This window comes from Salvelinus namaycush, chromosome 10 (genome assembly GCF_016432855.1).
Source record: "Salvelinus namaycush isolate Seneca chromosome 10, SaNama_1.0, whole genome shotgun sequence".
Lineage (NCBI taxonomy): Eukaryota > Metazoa > Chordata > Actinopteri > Salmoniformes > Salmonidae > Salvelinus > Salvelinus namaycush.
This window is the reverse complement of record NC_052316.1, coordinates 30350609-30370879: the sequence shown is the minus strand read 5'-3', so window position 1 is coordinate 30370879 and position 20271 is coordinate 30350609. Positions and strand designations below refer to the sequence as shown.

Below are 20271 nucleotides of genomic sequence, written 5' to 3'. Positions count from 1 at the left end.
CCTGATGGCTCTGGTCTAGTCCTCTCCTGGACCCTCTTACTGTCCTGTTATGGGATTGGCTGAGAAGTGCTGACTCATTGTGGAAGGCTTGACTGGCCAACAGATTCGATAACAAAAAATGTCTGTCTGCCCAAAAACATAAATGGCACTGCAATGACAACATATTACGAGTCATATTATTTGTTTTTGTTTTTTACGCAATAGTGCTGATTTGAAGTTGTCTATTTGTAATCGATTCCTGCCTTATCAAAATGTAACATTTGATTCAAAATAAAACTAGCCTATGTATGAGCCTTGTTTTCAGTCTCCTGAAACTTATTTGATCCCTTTACTTTTCCTTTAATGCACACATCAGAGAGAGTGTAGCCTAACTGATGCTGTCTGTGAAATACTTGGCAGTGTTCTATCTCTCCCCTGCCAGTCTGCCACTGAGGGCCAGTTCAAAGAAATCTGTATGAGTTCTGGTGTGAGTTTTGAGTGAGGAATGGTTTCTTAAATCGCTGGCCTGTCAGATCAGAGATCAGAGCCGGTCATACCATGGCCATGATGTTTGGCCAGCTCTGTGCATTCAGACTGAGGGGAATCTTTGATGGAATCTGGTGTTTGTGTAATGTTGGGGGGCTGAGGATAGTGTTAGTATGGGGTACTGGGGAGGCTTAGTGGTAGCAGCGCTGATGGGGAGGCAGGCAGGGGTGGCGGTGTGGTGGGCAGACGGAGATGTCTGAAAGGGTTCCTTTGTGCCCCTAGTCCAGACCATCACACAGAACATACACCTAACCCCCTCTCACCTGTCAATCACTCCTACTTGGGGATATGAGAAACAGTACAGTACATAGAGCTCAGACCAGAGCGAAGTGGACCACTACACTACATACTATCTGTCTAATTCAGAATAGGCAGGCCAGTTGTGTGTAACATGAGCTAACATCAGGATTTCCTTAACAAGCTCACTTTGTAAACTCAGCCCATTGCTGTCTCCAGTAGGGATATCCCCCCTGACAACCAAGGGGACATCTCTCTGACCACCCCCTCTACCCCCCAGGTCCTTCTCACAGAGACTCAGTCCTTCTGTAGCAGTAGAGAGAGATGAGGAGGGACGAAAGGGACGCATGCTGGAAGTAGTAAGTAAGTCAAAGTTTAGGAATAAGATGACATAAATAAACCACTTAAGGCTTACGTTTGGGAGCAGTAAGTGAAATCACCCTCCTGTCAAGCTGCTGCTATCCCCCTTCCGGCCCTCTGCTCTCCCCAGAACCTTTCCTCCTGTCCAGTTCATTAACCTAAACAGCAGGGGGAAATCAGCCAAACCCCTAAAACCCAGACAAGCTCTCAGAAGGGGGGGGGGGGACAATATGACAGACTGATGATCAATACTCACACTGCCTGGGAAGTGTGTGTGGGCGTGCTGTGTGTGCTTAAATGCTGGCTTGTGTGTGGGTTTGTTAGTGCACGCATCCTAGGTTGTGTTAAATATATGTCTATCACAATACTCTTATTTGCTCTCCTTAGCATCTTTCTAAAACAGAACAGTGTCCTGGCATCGTGTGTGGGGTATATTATTGGAAGTGTGCAAATGTCCCAGGGCATAGTCCTATATGGTTTTCATCTGTTCTTAAATATACAGTATAAAATACTTCCTATGAAAAAAGCAATTTCTCATATTCAGACCATACAACTGTTGTGTCACAAATGGCACCCTACTCACTATAGGCTAGTGCACTACCATAGGGCTCTGGTCAATAGTAGTCCACTATATTAGGAATATGGTGCCATTTGGGACGCAACTTGGGCTACATGCAGTCTTCCCTAACCAGAGAGCTCCTTTCTCCCTGGGCTTGTTAGCTCTGTTTCTGTTTCTTATCAAGACCTAGTAGGATCTAGTGTGACAGAGCTACCAAATAGAGGGGCAGTCACTCTGTTTATAAGTCCCTTTCCAAGTAAAACAAACCTGCCATTTTAGCCCAATTAGAATAACGGCACTGAGGGAGAGAGAGCAAGACGTAGACTGGGAGGTGTTGCCTAGGTAGGTAGCCTAGCGGTTAAGAGCATTGGGCCAGTAACTGAAAGGTTGCTGGTTCGAATCCCTGAGCCGACTAGGTAAAAAATATTTCTATGTGGATTAGAGCATCTGCTATATGACTTAAATGTAAACAATGTCAATGTATAGAGAGACAATGCTTCTGGATCTGTAATGTGGTCAATGAGTAGGACAATGTTTGATAATTAAGTGATGATACCCTAGAAGCAGGTGTTTGGAGGATATTGGGCACGGGTGTTGATTATCACTTAATTATCAAACATCTTCCTACTCATTGGCCACATTACGGATATTTTACCAACATATTCAAATATTGATTTACATATTTTCATTAACTTTATTTTGATGAATTTATTCATACTATTTCATCCTTCCACAAGATATAGTCCCGACACAAATCTAAGGTTGCTACCCAAGCCGGCTAGTTCGTTTTATCGGTTCTGTATCTATAAACGCGACCCAGTCGTTCATTCTAAATGTTCTATTGCCATACTAATGGCTGGCAACGTTCTTATACCTTGCTTGCTAGCAAGCCAACTACAGCTAACTTAGTTACGTCAAACAGTGCAGCCAGAATAACAACAAAGTAGCTCCATTTACATTTGTTTAAGCTGTTTTCTAGTGACAGTTTAGTTGGATACATCCATAAATGAGCTAATGATGCGTGATTTCACCTGGCATAGAAAATGTGCTCTTTCATCAGGACACTGTTGTTCAGAGGAGCTAGCCAACAACACAGCTAGCACAGCACCAACACAGCTAACACAGCACCAACACAGCACCAACACAGCTAACACAGCACCAACACAGCTAACACAGCACCAACACAGCTAACACAACACCAACACAGCTAACACAACACCAACACAGCTAACACAACACCAACACAGCTAACACAACACCAACACAGCTAACACAACACCAACACAGCTAACACAACACCAACACAGCTAACACAACACCAACACAGCTAACACAACACCAACACAGCACCAACACAGCTAACACAGCACCAACACAGCTAACACAACACCAACACAGCTAACACAACACCAACACAGCTAACACAACACCAACACAGCTAACACAGCTAACACAGCACCAACACAGCTAACACAGCACCAACACAGCTAACACAGCACCAACACAGCTAACACAGCACCAACACAGCTAACACAACACCAACACAGCTAACACAGCACCAACACAGCTAACACAGCACCAACACAGCTAACACAGCACCAACACAGCTAACACAGCACCAACACAGCTAACACAGCACCAACACAGCTAACACAGCACCAACACAGCTAACACAACACCAACACAGCTAACACAACACCAACACAGCTAACACAACACCAACACAGCTAACACAACACCAACACAGCAGCTAACACAACACCAACACAGCAGCTAACACAACACCAACACAGCAGCTAACACAACACCAACACAGCAGCTAACACAACACCAACACAGCAGCTAACACAACACCAACACAGCAGCTAACACAACACCAACACAGCAGCTAACACAACACCAACACAGCTAACACAGCACCAACACAGCTAACACAGCACCAACACAGCTAACACAGCACCAACACAGCTAACACAACACCAACACAGCTAACACAACACCAACACAGCTAACACAGCACCAACACAGCTAACACAGCACCAACACAGCTAACACAGCACCAACACAGCTAACACAACACCAACACAGCTAACACAGCACCAACACAGCTAACACAACACCAACACAGCTAACACAGCTAACACAGCACCAACACAGCTAACACAGCACCAACACAGCTAACACAACACCAACACAGCTAACACAACACCAACACAGCTAACACAACACCAACACAGCTAACACAGCACCAACACAGCTAACACAACACCAACACAGCTAACACAACACCAACACAGCTAACACAACACCAACACAGCTAACACAACACCAACACAGCTAACACAACACCAACACAGCTAACACAACACCAACACAGCTAACACAACACCAACACAGCTAACACAACACAGCTAACACAGCACCAACACAGCTAACACAACACCAACACAGCTAACACAACACCAACACAGCTAACACAACACCAACACAGCTAACACAACACCAACACAGCTAACACAGCTAACACAGCACCAACACAGCTAACACAGCTAACACAGCACCAACACAGCTAACACAGCACCAACACAGCTAACACAACACCAACACAGCTAACACAACACCAACACAGCTAACACAACACCAACACAGCTAACACGGTCACTTCAAACTGAAGTGGGAAAGACTGCAAACTAGCATTTAGTTTCCTTTGACGTGTTTTCTATTTCTTTGTATATGTCCATAAAAATGATGCTGATTCATGATTTCGACTGGCTGAGAAACGCTGCCTGCATGTCTGTCTCGTCCCGACTCTGTACACGTTCATTACTATGGGACAGCTGGAGATTGAATTTCAATACTGAAACAATGTTGCAAATGTCAGAGAGACAGATGGCAAGGTTTATACAAATCTCCGTTATTGAAAACCAAATGCTAGTCTAAAAGAAATGGGAGATAATGTCTAGATGCTTTTTACATTAGAGATCACGTTTATAAATTGTCTGGCTGGGCTGCTGAGACAGTGGATTGCGCAGTGAGATGGAACCGAGTAAATAGGCATTTCAATGTAAACTTGTGGAATAGACATCGGTTGGAATGCGTTTTTAACAAATCAGCTTCCAGGATTAGACCCACCCGTTGTATAAACACAGGACAAACAACAAGAATGGTAAGAAGAAACCGGCAGAGAGAACGGGAGAGAGCAGTCCTTAACTGCCTTTTTATATTACTTTAATTGTTATTAATGTACTGTGTGCAGTGTCTAGCCTACCTTTTGATTTTCAGGTGGTTTATTGTAGGCTTTCCAAAGAGGGTCCTTTAGTGCCCCCTAGATGATTCTTGTAGAACTAGTAAACAAACACTGCTGTAAAACAATCTGCAGTGCAGTCATGCAAATACTGTTGCTTAGCTTACCTGTTTTTTTTTCTTCACATTTTTTCAGTAACAGTATGACTCATGGCAATGAACAATAACCTACTGAAACCTGAATAGGCATTCCTATTCTGGAGTTAATTTTGATACAGCTTAGTTTTGTTTCTGCTCCTGTCATATCTAAGAGCTTGGTCAATATAATGGACGCAGTCCTACATAAAATGTTTATTAAAAATGTAACATCTATGCCTCAATTGTCACTGACAGGGTTGTTCCACTAGCTTGTGACGTGTGGCTCATGCAAGAGCCTCCTTGCTCTGTTTGTGTGTGTGTGTTACAGAGTGGAGGGGTCTGGGCACTGTTCCCGTGTCCATGCATGGCCCCCAGAGTAAAGTAAACACAGCGCTCTTTTCTCATCCCAGCCGTCAGCAGGCTCTCCCCAGGCCAGAGCCAGAGACCACACAGCCAGACCACACACACACACACACTGCCCAGACCCCTCCACTCCGCAGCACAGATCCCTCCACACACTCACAGACCACACAGCGCCAGCTCAGGCCCCTCGCATGCAACCGAGCAGAGCTGTCATTCTTCCTAGCCTGTGTGTGTGTGTGTACACAAAATGGGGATAGAAACACTCCTGTCGAGGAAACACAACAGTTGTAGACATTTTATGCAGAAGAAGACAGACTAACCCTTATATTCCCCACTGCCCCCTCCACTCAAACTCCCCTTCTAAAGATATGGGCTTGATGAACGACAGACGAGGCGCTTGTTTAAGGCCTGTTAGCCTCTTATCTTCTCCATGTCAGATCCCCTGCCCCTAGATTTCCTCTGACAAGTACACTGCACCGGAGGTTAGGTTAGGCTGCATGAGTTAGGCCTACATCCCCTTTGAGTTATCAGACCCCCATCTCTTTAGGATGTCATTGTGTGTGTGTGTGTGAACTCAGATTATAGCCTAGTATAATTGCTGTTCTATCATTCTGTGTGTGTAGCTAGCTAGGTGCCACTGTGCTTTTGTGAATGTGCTGAATAATTTAAGGATTACATTTTTTTTTTTTTTTTTTTTAACTTGTAGCTTTATTAAACTTGTTGAGTTTATCAAAAAATATTCAACAAGTGTAGGCTAAATGTACACTCTGAGATGATGATGTTGCCACAGATTTGCTGCATCACTGTTGGTTCCTTTGTTGCTGCTGTGTTCCATGTGAGCTCCTGCCTTGTTTGTAGAGAACGTGTTTTGGCTTTAGTGTTAGAAAGCAAAGTGGTTACAGAGAGGTAAGGTTGTTGAACCTCAACCAGACCTGGCACCTATTTATTAACACACATCTGTGATGAAAAATGTCTTGGACACCACTTGTTCTACAGGCTTTTTAGACCTCCTCAAATATATTTTCCTCCATTTTAATTTATAAAATTCTAAACAGTTTCACATTTTATGAAGAAGAAAAAAATGTACCCATCTTTTAGCTGTTTCTCTTCCACACTGGCATATCATCTCTAAATTGATGACTGGTGTTTGTTCTGTGAGTGAGAGTGGGGGGAAAAGGTTGCGGAGGGGTGTTAAAGGTGGGGGAGATTGAGAAGCTCAGTTCTGGTGACTTTTTAAAAGGACATTCTACTGCAAAATGACTGAAAATAAAAGTATGCTGACACCATCTAATATAGCATGTCCAACTCCAGAAATGAGCCCAATAGCACATTGGTAAAATGATTTGATTAAATTATTTTAACATATTGGGCCATGTATATAGCCTATGCATGGTCCATATGAACAGGTAAGCTATTAGCAATAAACATTATAACCTGTTGCCCAACTGATGCAGCAAAGTGCAAATAAATAGGCTGAAGCATTGACCCAATTGGGCTAATCATTAGCCAGATCCCAAATGTGATCTTTTAACTAGTTATTATCCTATTGATACATTTTATGGCCCAAAAAACTTGCACAGTGATTATAATGTAGGCCTACCTGTTGGGGTAACTTGGGGTGACTTGCCACCCGGAGTAACACACACCCAGCCTATACTTCTCACAGAAACCACTTCATGTCACAAGTTTTTCCCCCAACACTTTCTCTGGTTGCCACTACTCTTGATCAACAGAAAATATTATGTCTCATCACCATTTTTAAGTCACTTCCCAAAAATTATTTTGAGGTAGAGTTGCGTTCTACCCCATGTTACCCTACAATTGACCGGTGTTACATTCAGCCCCACTCTCCCCTATGCACTCACTGTGAATTGCAGAGCAGTAACATGTTTAGCAGTTACACTGGTGGGTACCGAAGGCAATCAATTAATAAAACCTTGGAAGAGTTCAGTGTTGGATAGCCATAGCTAGCTAGCATCCCTCTCTGTTTGAGCCGGGTGTTTGAGTAGGCTAAACTAACTAGCTGCGTTCACTAGCTAAGTAAGTGAAAGTGAAAAAAAGACACTGAAATATAGCTAGCTCTCTCTCTGCCTCTCCCGCTTCTTCAGTTTTGAATAAATGAATTAGTTAATTGTTCAACTATTGTCTTTCTCTCTCTGAGTCAACTACTCACCAAATGTTATGCACTGCAGTGCTAGCTAGCTGTAGCTTATGCTTTCAGTACAAGATTAATTATTTGATCTTTTAATTGGGTGGAAAACATGTCAGTTCATGCTGTGATACGTTGGAGGACGTCCTTCCGGAAGTTGTCATAATTACTGTGTAAGAGGGTGAGAACCATGAGCCTCCTCGGTTTTGTATTGAAGTCAATGTACTCAGAGGAAGACGGAAATACACCATGGTCCTACCCTACAGAGTGCTGTTGAGGGTATTGTAGACCTTCATTGCAAAACATTGTGTTTTAATCAATTATTTTGTGATGTGAATATACTAAACAAAAATGTAAATGCATCATGTAAAGTGTTGGTCCAATGTTTCATGAACTGAATGAAAAGATCCCAGAATTTTTCCATAGGCAATAAAAGCTTATTTCTCTCACATTTTGTGCACATCCTTGTTATGAATATTTCTTCTTTACCAAGATAATCCATCCACCTGACAGGTATGGAATATCAAGAAGCTGATTAAACAGCATGATCATTACACAGGTGCACCTTGTGCTGGGGACAATAAAAGGCCACTATAAAATGTGCTGCTTTGTCACATAACACAATACCACAGATGTCTCAAGTTTTGAGGGAGTGTGCAATTGGCATGCTGACTGCAGGAATGTCCACCAGAGCTGTTGTCAGAGAATTGAATGTTAATTTCTCTACCATAAGCCACTTCCAATGTCGTTTTAGAGGATTTGGCAGTACGTCCAACTGGCCTCACAACCGCAGACCACGTGTAACCACACCAGCCCAGGACTTCCACATCCAGCTTCTTCACCTGCAGGATCATCTGAGACCAGCCATCCAGACAGCTGATTAAACTGAGGAGTATTTCTGTAATAAAGCCCTTTTGTGGGGAAAAACTCATTCTGATTGGCTAGGCCTGGCTCCCCAGTGGGTGGAGCTGGCTCCCAAGTGGGTGGGCCTATGCCCTCCCAGGCTCACCCATGGCTGCGTTCCTGCACAGTCATGTGAAATCCATAGATTAGGACCTATTGAATTTATTTCAGTTGACTGATGTCCTTATATGAACTGTAACTCGGTAAAATCATTGAAATTGTTGCGTTTTATATTTTTGTTCAGTAAAGTTTTATCTAAAAATGATGAACTAAATTATAAAAATTCACTGAGGAGGATGGTCCTCCCCTTCCTCCTCTGAGGAGCCTCCACTGCTGTTACATGGCCTACACACACACATGCACCCTCTAGATATATTAGGGTAGGGCTAGCTATTCGGTCTCTTACACAAACACACACGTTGTGTAGGTTAGGCTATGTGGAATCGATGAGGGAGAGCAGCTTTATTTATCCTGCTCTCTGAGGTTTACATTCCTCCTTTCCTCCCCCTCTTTCTCTCTCTCTTAGTCCGGTCAGAGCTCCTACCAGCACCCTCATGTCCTCCTGTGTTTGTAGACGTTGTAGCCTTCACTTTGAAACTCTTTTAAATATAAGCCTCTTAAGATATAAAACATTATAAAGGTTCATACATGCTTATAAATAATAACACATTAGCCTATAGCTATAGCTGTGCTGTACACATTACAGCTGTTTTTATGTCTCCTGGTTTCTGTATTAGACTAATATCCGTGTTACGTGTCCTTCTGTCTTTCCCCCCTCCCCTGCCATGTTCACAGGTTGCTGACTGACTTTCTTTGTGTTCCTGCACACACGTGACCACCACCATGTCTCGTGCCCACCAGCCCCCCCTGGTGACGGGCATCTCACCCAATGTGGGCACTTCATGGACCAAGGTCACCATCCGAGGAGAGAACCTGGGTACTGGCCCCGCAGACCTCGTTGGTACGAGTATGACATTCACATGCAAGCACAAATTCACATGCAAGCACAAACTTACACGCACACAGGCACGAATGTACACACACACACACACACACACTTGTTATTTTGCATTCGACTTCTGACAGTCAATTAAATTCCAATTTTTAAAAAATTTCTGTAATGTAATTCATTGCTGCGGTTGTTTTTGATACATACCAAACGGAATAATTTTATGCAAGTGTTTTCACTGGCATTGTCGATAATTGTTTGTGTGTGTTGTGTTTGAGAGAGAGTGTGGTAGTCTCTGGCTCTTCCCAGTCTGTGAGGTAGGGTTCATGCCGTTATGACCCTTCGTCAGAGTCAGACTGAGTGACTTTTATTAATTTACACAGAGCCTGGCTAGAACATGGCTAGCCTACAGGCTACCACAGAACACACTGGACCGTAGTCAGCCGTGGTCAGGCTTTGCTTACATTACACAGAGTGTTTGTTGCTGTTTATCAAATGAAAGGTTTTCATAACTTTTTGAAGGGGAAAATAGTTTTTTATTATTCTAGATTAAATTACTTTTCGTTTCTTTCAACTGAGTGAAACCTCTGCCTAATTCACAATCTTTTATACCAGGCCAAGATTATGAATTTTAACCCATATTAATTTTGTTTAAAAATAAGACTGTATTTAAAGGTTTTAGAACATAATTAAACAACAATTTTAGGCCTACATTTAAAAGATGTGATTTAAATGCTGAAACAAATGATGTCTGAATAATATGTTATTGTAGGTTTTTGATATGTGTTAATTGAATTTAGACCTAAAATAATATTTTCTAACCTTTGTGGTAAAGATGTATTTGTCAAAATGTTGAATTTAAAATGTAAAGATTGTTGTAGCATTGACGGGAATCTTTTATTAATATGGTAGTCAATATGTAGGGATATTAGTTATGATGATTTATTGTTAAAAGGGAGACATTTTGTTACGACAAAAAAAGATACATTTGATAATCTAACTAAATACTGCATATACTGTTTTTATTCAATTTGATCAAAATGTAATTGACCAAAACTATTAAATTATTTAGAATGATGGGTTAATTGTTTTTACAGAATTACAATAATTGTTTTAAATATATACAGTACCAGTCAAAGGTTTGGACACACCTACTCATTCAAGGGTTTTTCTTTATTTTACTATTTTCTACATTCTAGAATAATAGTGAAGACATCAAACACCAAAAAAAGTGTTAAACAAATCAAAATATATATATTTTTTGAGATTCTTCAAAGTAGCCACCCTTTGCCTTGATAACAGCTTTGTACACTCTTGGCATTCTCTCAACCAGCTTCATGAGGCAGTCACCTGGAAAGCATTTCCATTAACAGATGTGCCTTGCTAAAACTTAATTTGTGGAATTTCTTTCCTTCTTAATGTGTTTGATCCAAACATTTGTGTTGTGACAAGGTAGGGATGGTATACAGAAGATAGCCCTATTTGGTAAAATACCAAGTCCATATTATGGCAAGAACAGCTCAAATAAGCAAAGAGAAATGACAGTCCATTCTTACTTTAAGACAATGAAGGTCAGTCAATGTGAAACATTTCAAGAGTTTTGAACGTTTCTTCAAGTTCAGTCACAAAAACCATCAAGCGCTATGATGAAACTGGCTCTCATGAGGACCGCTAGAGGAAAGGAAGACCCAGAGTTACCTCTGCTGCAGAGGATAAGTTCATAATAGTTACCAGCCTCAGAAATTGCAGCTCAAATAAATGCAACAGACACATTTGAACATCAACTGTTCAGAGGAGACTGCGTGAATCAGGCCTTCATGGTCAAATTGCTGCAAATAAACCACTACTAAAGGACACCAATGAGAAGAAGAAACTTGCTTGGGCCAAGAAACACGAGCAATGGACATTAGACCGGTGGAAATCTGTCCTTTGGTCTGATGAGTACCAACTTTTTATTTTTGGTTCCAACCGCCATGAGACGCAGAGTAGGTGAACGGATGATCTCCGCATGTGTGGTTCCCACCGTGAAGCATGGAGAAGGAGGTGTGATGGTGTGGGGGTGCTTTGCTGGTGACACTCAGTGATTTATTTAGAATTCAAGGCACACTTAACCAGCATGGCTACCACAGCATTCTGCAGCGATACGCCATCTCATCTGGTGTGTGCTTAGTGGGACTATAATTTGTTTTTCAACAGGAAAATGACCCAAAACACACCTCCAGGCTGTGTAAGGGCTATTTGATCAAGAAGGAGAGTGATGGAGTGCTGCATCAGTTGACCTGGCCTCCACAATCACCCAACCTCAACCCAATTGAGATAGTTTGGGATGGGTTGCCTGCAGAGTGAAGGAAAAGCAGTGCTCAGAATATGTGTGAACTCCTTCAAGACTGTTGGAAAAGCATTCCAGGTGAAGCTGGTTGAGAGAATGCCAAGTGTGTAAAACTGTCATCAAGGCAAAGAGTGCTACTTTGAAGAATCTCAAATATTTAATAACTTTTTGGGTTGCTACATGATTCCATATGTGTTATTTCATAGTTTTGATGTCTTCACTATCATTCTACAATGTAGAAAATAGTAAAAATAAAGAAACACCCTTGAATGAGTAGGTGTGTCCAAAAATTTGACTGGTACTGCATATATATTTTTGGGTTTGACATTTTTCAAATTTTTAGCAAATTTAAGTTGTGCAAATGTAAAGAAAATAACTTGTACTTCCACAATTCTTTTAGCTGCTATTTCAAAATGCCTTATTGTGGAACATCTGTTGCTTGAAATTAAACTCTGTGGATAGTCTACATTTATTTTGATGTAAATGCCCTGAATTTGTAGCATTGTCAAAGTGCCACCACTCATTTCCCTAGAATTTCAGTATTATTTTCAGAAATTAGATTTAAGCCACCCACAAATGAAAACCAAAGCCCACGAACTGAGAGCGGCAGAAAGCGCCAAAACATTGCCTCACACACGATTGTGCACTTTGCAGGCTGAGCCCTGGCCAATGATTTTATATCTACATTATATATACAAAAGTATGTGGACACCCCTTCAAATTAGTGGATCGTAAGTGCTGTTATTGTGAAGTGGAAATGTCTAGGAGCAACAACGGCTCAGCCGCGAAGTGGTAGGCCACACAAGCTCACAGAAGGGGACCGCCACTGAAGCGCATACAAATCGTCTGTCCTCGGTTGCAACACTCACTGCTGAGTTTCAAACTGCCTCTGGAAGCAACGTCAGCACAAGAACTGTTCGTCGGGAGATTCATGAAATGGGTTTCCATGGATGAGCAGCTGCAGACAAGCATAAGATCACCATGCGCAATGCCAAGCATCGGCTGGTGTGCTGTAAAGCTTGGACTCTGGAGCAGTGGAAACACGTTCTCTGGAGTGATGAATCACGCTTCATCATCTGGCGGTCTGACGGACGAATCTGGGTTTGCCGGATGCCAGGAGAACGCTACCTGCCCCAATGCATAGTGCAAACTGTAAAGTTTTGTGGAGGAGGAATAATGGTCTGGGGCTGTTCTTCGTAGTTCGGGCTAGGCTGTTTAGTTCCAGTGAAGGGAAATCTTACCGCAATTCTGTGCTTCCAAATTTGTGGCAACAGTTTGGGGAAGGCTCTTTCCTGTTTCAACATGTTGCCCCTGTGCACAATGTGAGGTCCATACAGAAATGGTTTGTCATTCTTCCACCGGTGTGGAAGAACTTGACTGGCCTGCACAGAGCCCTGACTTCAACCCTATCGAACACCTTTGGGATGAATTGGAACGCCGACTGCGAGCCTAATCGCCCAACATCAGTGCCCGACCTCACTAATACTATTGTGGCTGAATTAAATCAAGTCCCTGCAGCAATGTTCCAACATCTAGTGGAAAACCTTCCCAGAAGAGTAGAGGCTGTTATAGCAGCAAAGGGGGGACCAACTCCATATTAATGCCCATGATTTTGGAATGAGATGTTTGACGAGCAGGTGTCCACATACTTTTGGTCATGTAGTGCATTTCTGACCACTAATATCCCTGGAGCCTGAAATTAGCCTATTAGATGTTGGATAGCAACAGGTGTGTGTTAGTTAGTTAGTGCATGTACTGTATATCCAAACAAAACAAACAGTACAGAACAAAGGCAGGAAATGTCCTTTAATTGAGTTACTGTTTTATTATTTACAGTTTGTTTCAGTGGTTATTTGTTGATCATCTCTCACAGGCTTTTATGATGTTTAAGTGCAGTCATCTGTAGCTCTCTGTCCAGTTCCCTTTGGTCAGATAAATCAAATGAGGTGGTTTCATTTTCTCTCTTTTTAGTCTCTCTCTTTCTTCTCTCTCTATCACTTTCTTTCTCTCTAAACTTCTCTTTACTCCATGAGAAGGGTCAGATAGAAAGATAAATAAAAGAGAAAGTGTAGAAGTAGAGTAAATAGATCTGTAATGAGCCACTTAACAGTGAATTGACAGCACTCTGTGTGGAGAGAATGATGAAGCTGTGGCAGACTTGTCAGGGCTACACAGGACTGACTGGACCCTGGGCTGAACTTTGACCCCCTAATGACAGGTTTATTAAACTGCTGTTTGTGTCATTGTGTCATGCCTCTTCTCTCAATGAGTCTCTGTGTTATTACTTGTCCTGTTGCTGTAAGCGTGCCTATATATTTCTCTCTCTCTCAGGTCTCTCCATCTGTGGTCACAACTGCTTGCTGACGGCTGAGTGGATGTCAGCCAGTAAGATAGTGTGTCATGTGGGCCCAGCCAAAGACGATAAGGGAGAGATCATCGTCAGCACCAAGTCAGGAGGACACGGCACCTCCACCGTCTCCTTCAAGCTGCTCAAGGCTGAGAAGATCGGTAAGATGGCTGCTCTCTGTAACCACTCCAGTTCTAATACAAGTCTCTCTGTCAATCATCAGAGAAACTCTAGAACGACTACTCAGTGGCGCAAGTACAGACAATCTTCCTCGGTATTACCAAGCAGAGGCAGCGGGGAACTACAGTATGGATACTCATACTGTTTTGTCCTGTGTTGCTGTACAAACTGTATAGTAGCTCTGTCAGGTACTATTATTGTGTGTGTGTGTGTGTGTGATCTGGGCTGTCCCTCAGTGATGATGTGTTTCCTGTGTGTGTCTGTGCTCTAGGTATCCTGGACCAGTCTGCTGTGTGGGTGGATGAGATGAACTATTACGACATGAGAACCGACCGCAACAAGGGCATCTCTCCCCTCTCCCTACGCCCCAGCAATCCATTGGGCATCGACGTAGACAAGTAGGGACATACACACACACACACGCATGCTACACACACACAACACACGCATGCTACACACACACAACACACGCACCACACATACACACACACAACACACGCATACATGCACACACACACACACATACATAAACACACAGGTTCTAGTGTTTGAGTCATGGTTTAGGTCTGTAAACAGAAACAAAGGATCCCCATGTGGAGGTGTTTGAAATGTTATGCCAACACAGCAATGGCTCAACTGGATTTAACCGCTGAACAACGCACTGGAGACAAAATCATTGTGTTTAGAGGAGAGAGAAGAAAAGAAGAAAGGAAATAGTTGAAAAGAAAGAGTGCAGCCCACCACACATGGTCATAGGAGGCGTGTGGTGTGGTCTCAGCCTCCCACGCGCCTGGCAGAGAAAGCACAGCCTGTAATGTATAGTTGAGTTTGTATAGTTCTGGTATGTCTGTGCTCTAGGCCCTCTGGTGTTTGTTTGGGTTAGAGGGGGCAGGGGCCAAGTGACCACTCATGGCCAGGGAGGTTAGCCCCTGACTGAGCCGCAAACCCTCCATGTCCAGGGTCACTTTCCTGGGCCTACTGGTAGGCTGCAACCCATAGAACCGAGTCAGTTATCCCGAACTAAGAAACCACGGTTTCTTCTCTTCATGTTATTAGCCACATTAAAGACATTCTCTGGTACTTTGGCGACTAGTAAGTGTTGTTGTTTTTTTAAACCTCCCAATTTGGGCTGGATGTGTCAATGTGTAGTTCATACATGCATAATCTATGAGCAAAGTTGCTCTCTTACCTTAATTAGCCATGAAATCCCTAGTTTGAAAGCAACTGCTTTCTGGAAGCTGTGTGGTGCCATTTTCCCCCACTTGGGCCAGCTCCCTAGCAATTCGAGTTTCAGCAAATGAGCTTCAGCCCTTCGCCATTTCAGTGACTGTTAGCAAGACGTACACACAGTAGAGAGCGATCAATGACGTAACGTAGTAAGCAATTTTTGTGGATCGCTTTTGGCTCATGGATGCTACTTTCAGAACTGCTTGCTAAAAAGTATGCAAAAAGACGGGAGAATATCTTTCAAGTAAAGACACTGGTCCATGAAAATGGACACACACACACTGCACAGTACACACACACACATCACATTAATGAATGTAGCCAATGCTGTTTATTAAAGAGACAGTGGCTAGCTGTCCAACCAGACACAGCTGACCAGGAGAAGTGGAGTGGACGGAGTCGGACAACCTTTTAGTAATTGTTTAGTAATTCAATAAGTTTCAACCCATGATTATAATTACAAGGTCTTGAACCAGTTTGAACAAGTTTGTCTGGTGGTGATGTCACTGGCTGGTTATTCTAACCGAGAGGTCAGACAGGAAGTCATCTTGTCGGTCTGCAAAACACTTCCTGGGGATGTCATCATCAACCTGTTCCTTTTTATTTTGGTCCACACGCTACAGAGTAACAAACCTCGTCCGAGCCGCAATGCTCCAGTGATAATGTCCCAACTGTAACTGCTTGTTTTGAGTTCGCCTACTGAACTGCATGAATAGTAAGAGTAAGGTTTCTCTCAGCATATACGTATGTGCTTCCTGTCTGTAGAGCAAAGCAGCAGATCCGTAACATGTGAGAGCAGGCTTTGATAACGTGCCAGGTATGGAGATGAGGGAATAACTTAACGGACTGAGAAAGTTGTTTCTCTCTCTCTTTTGCTTCCTGACTCTCTCTCTGTCTCTCTCTGTCTGTCTCTGTCTCTTTCGAGATACATGTGTAAATTGAATATGCCACTTTGCAGAAGCTTTGTAAAGTGACCTACAGTGCATCCGTTTTTAGTATGTTCACTTGATCTTTGCGCAAATTCAATCTCACGCCACACTCTTACCAACTGAGCAACAAAGTTACAAAATCGTTAGAAGAGCACGGGTACTTTAAATGGAGAGTGTGGTGAGAGTTCTATGGTGATCAAACTCCCTCTCTCTCCCACTTCTTTCCCATGACAACCCATCTTTACATCTTTTCTGAGATAATTCTGCTCTATGATGTTTGTGTGTGTGTGCATGCATGCGTGTGTGTGTAATCACTCCCTGAGGGCTCAGTGTGCTCCAGTACATTACAGTAGAGGCTGGATGGAGGGGGGGGTTTAGGGTTTAGTTTGTGTAGCCCACGGGTCATTACCACAGATCAAACCTTCCTAATGAGCTCTGGTTCCTCAAGGGGCACCCATGCGTCACACACTGCTCTTCCCATGCCTGGGCCTCCCTCCTTGGGCACAGCCTGGCCTCACACTGACCCCTGCTGGATGACTTTATACAAACACCCCAACTCACCTTTCACCTCATTAAGAAGGACATTCTTGTTATTTTGTACAATGTCATGGATATGTTATTTCTTATTTGTGTAACTATGTACAGTTGTAAGCATTACCTATTATGTATTGTTTGTGTAGATTGTGTTCAAGTTTCAACTTTATTGTCAAAGAGAGAAATGGGGTAAGCAGCATAATCTATAATAATATGTTTGCTTTTAACCAAATGTTCCTGAATACATTATCCGTATGGGTGATCAAGAGAAATCCAACCCACAATCACTCTACCAACTGACCCAAACAGGACCACAGCATGACCGTACAGGACCACAGCATGACCGTACAGGACCACAGCATGACCGTACAGGACCACAGCATGACCGTACAGGACCACAGCATGACCGTACAGGACCACAGCATGACCGTACAGGACCACAGCATGACCGTACAGGACCACAGCATGACCGTACAGGACCACAGCATGACCGTACAGGACCACAGCAAGACCAAACAGGACCACAGCATGACCAAACAGGACCACAGCATGACCATACAGGACCACAGCATGACCATACAGGACCACAGCATGACCGTACAGGACCACAGCATGACCGTACAGGACCACAGCATGACCATACAGGACCACAGCATGACCATACAGGACCACAGCATGACCGTACAGCACCACAGCATGACCGTACAGGACCACAGCATGACCAACCAGGACCACAGCATGACCGTACAGGACCACAGCATGACCATACAGGACCACAGCATGACCATACATAGAAGATATAAAACATACATTTCACAGGGTTTCTTTGTAATCCGTTTTCTCCCCCAGGGGTAAGGTCCCTCTGAAAGATCTGGAGGCCATGTTCCCAGGGGTGAGTGGGGATTTCACCAGCGAGAACTTCTCAGCCACCTGGTACCTCATCGAGAACCACTCTGTCACCAGGTAGGTCAGACCTACCTACCTATCTATTTTCTACGACCTCTGGGTCAGACACACAGCCAATCACAAGTATATTTCTCCTGTACCAGCCAGCGCACCATCCCAACTAATATGTTGATGAACGTCAGCCCTCTAGCCAAATGATCAAACTACTAGTCAGAAACACTGTTGGAAGTAATGCAGTGACTTGGCACAAAACTTTTGAATGTTGTCTTTATCATCAAATCAAATCACAATTTATTTAAAATGCATTTAACAAAAGCCTCCATATAGTTTACCAAAAAAATATATTTTGTTTTTTATTTTTTACGTGGTTCTCAGTCCATCCAATCAATCCACTGACCCAGAGACAGAGCTAGTCTGTAAATAAATACAATCTAGCTCCAATCCTTGTTGATCCCTGACCCCTGACTTGGCAGAAGAAAACTTTGGACATGTGGAGGAATTGTCCTTTCTCTTGTTGACCTCTGACCCCTGGTCTCTGTCATACTAGGACAGTGTTTGTCAGCATGTCTGTCAGGTTATTATTAGTCTCTCCTGGTTTCCTCCCTGTCATCCATCATGGTTCCCCTCCATCTAACCCCCCAGTCTAGCGGATGGATCCTGTCTGCTCCTGGCCAGCAACTGTAGGGCTACTGGGTTGGGCTGTTTTGGGTTGACAGGGCCTGTGTTTCTTCCTCCAGAGGAAACTTCTATTCACTTCCAAAGTACACACACGCATGCTTGTGCGGACTCTCACTCGTGTGCGTTACACATAGAAAATCGTACGCACACACACACTCCTCTGACTGATGGGATGGTGTCATACTTGGAAGTAAACAGAGTTTAGCTTTCATATCCCACTTTTCTTTTTCATCTCGCTCTCTCTTTCCCTCCCTCCCCCTCTCAGTTTTGACCAGTTGCGTATGGCAGCCAGTAACCTGAAGAAGCAAGCCACTAGGAAGAACGAGGGCAGTCTGGCCTACGTGAAGGGAGGCCTCAGCACTTTCTTTGAGGCACAGGACGCCCTCGCAGGTAAAGATACAGTACACGTTACACACAGACTATACACAGAGTATGTGTTTTTTACACTGTACATCAATACTACACAGAGAGTGTGTGGTATATACATTTTATGTGTGTTATTACACAGGTAGATGGTAACCGTATAAAGACAATGAATGTAAACATGTTTCAGGGTTGACGGTACTTGGCTCTCATGATGCAAGTAAGAGTTTGTGAGGCTCTGGTCTATTGCAGTGTGTGTTTGACTAATATCCTTTACAGACATAGAACACTTCTACAGTAACGCGTCGATAGCGACAGTAGATAACCTTTCAGACAATTTTTAAAAAGTGCCGCATCAGGAGCATCTGTACCTTTTCTGACAGTAGAATTCTGCTCCGGCATATAATGTCCGGTATTGTTTCCCTGACAACAATAAACCTTGCTGATTGATGTGTTGCTGTGTTTTTTTAAATGGCGTTTTATTTTATGATATGGTAGTTTTCTTTCTACTAAACGTCTTGGTAAGTCACAGTATTTAATGAACTTTAACATACTTTCTTTTAGGAGAGAGTGGGCTGCGCGCAGGCAGCTCGAGATTATTTGATTGACAGTTCTGGTCCCATAGTGATGGATGTCAAGCCTGCTTCAGAGGAGGTATTCCATTATAGACAAGTAAAATGCCTGTTCAGTGGTGCTTCAAAACTATCTCCAGAGATGGTTTTGTGTTGGCTTTTGAAAAGCTATAGTGTACCCTTAGCCGAGGCACTTTCAAGGCGGCACATTCCATCTGTCTGAAAAGAGTATAAGACCGGTATGGTTTGGGATAACATTAGTGTGGTGTTTTACAGTGGGAGTTAGAATAAGACAGGTGTGGTTTGGGATAACATTAGTGTGGTGTTTTACAGTGGGAGTTAGAATAAGACAGGTGTGGTTTGGGATAACATTAGTGTGGTGTTTTACAGTGGGAGTTAGAATAAGACCGGTATGGTTTAGGATAACATTAGTGTGGTGTTTTACAGTGGGAGTTAGAATAAGACCGGTGTGGTTTGGGATAACATTAGTGTGGTGTTTTACAGTGGGAGTTAGAATAAGACAGGTGTGGTTTGGGATAACATTAGTGTGGTGTTTTACAGTGGGCATGTCATCTAAGGACTTCCTGATCATTCCTCAGAACTCTGATGGACGTGTGGAAGCTGGCCTCTAGGTTTGTGTGTATGTGAGTTTTTTTTTGTCAGATGTGCCGAACACAGCAGGTGTAGACCTTACAGTGAAATGCTTACTTACAAGCCCTTAACCAACAATGCAGTTTTAAGAAAAATAAGTGTTAAAGTATTTGCTTAAATAAAATATTA

The 20271-nt window shown here is 43.1% G+C and overlaps 1 protein-coding gene across 7 annotated transcripts in view; it reads left to right on the top strand.

Annotated features, from left to right (window-relative positions):
• The window catches only part of LOC120054952 (exocyst complex component 2-like), a 99741-nt gene that overhangs the window by 8191 nt on the left and 71279 nt on the right, over window positions 1-20271 (top strand). For 3 of the 7 annotated variants that reach the window (XR_005477647.1, XM_039002733.1, XM_039002728.1), the window contains exons 1-5: window positions 9321-9438; window positions 14087-14263; window positions 14554-14680; window positions 17822-17935; window positions 18822-18946. Coding sequence is in view for 6 of the 7 variants with exons in the window: in XM_039002733.1 (XP_038858661.1) it covers window positions 9321-9438; window positions 14087-14263; window positions 14554-14680; window positions 17822-17935; window positions 18822-18946 (661 nt within the window). In the remaining variant the exon portion in view is untranslated. Of the gene's footprint in view, window positions 1-1042; window positions 1126-8443; window positions 8475-9272; window positions 9439-14086; window positions 14264-14553; window positions 14681-17821; window positions 17936-18821; window positions 18947-20271 lie in introns of those variants that run through there. The other 4 variants (XM_039002731.1, XM_039002730.1, XM_039002732.1 and 1 more) reach the window with 4 other exon arrangements.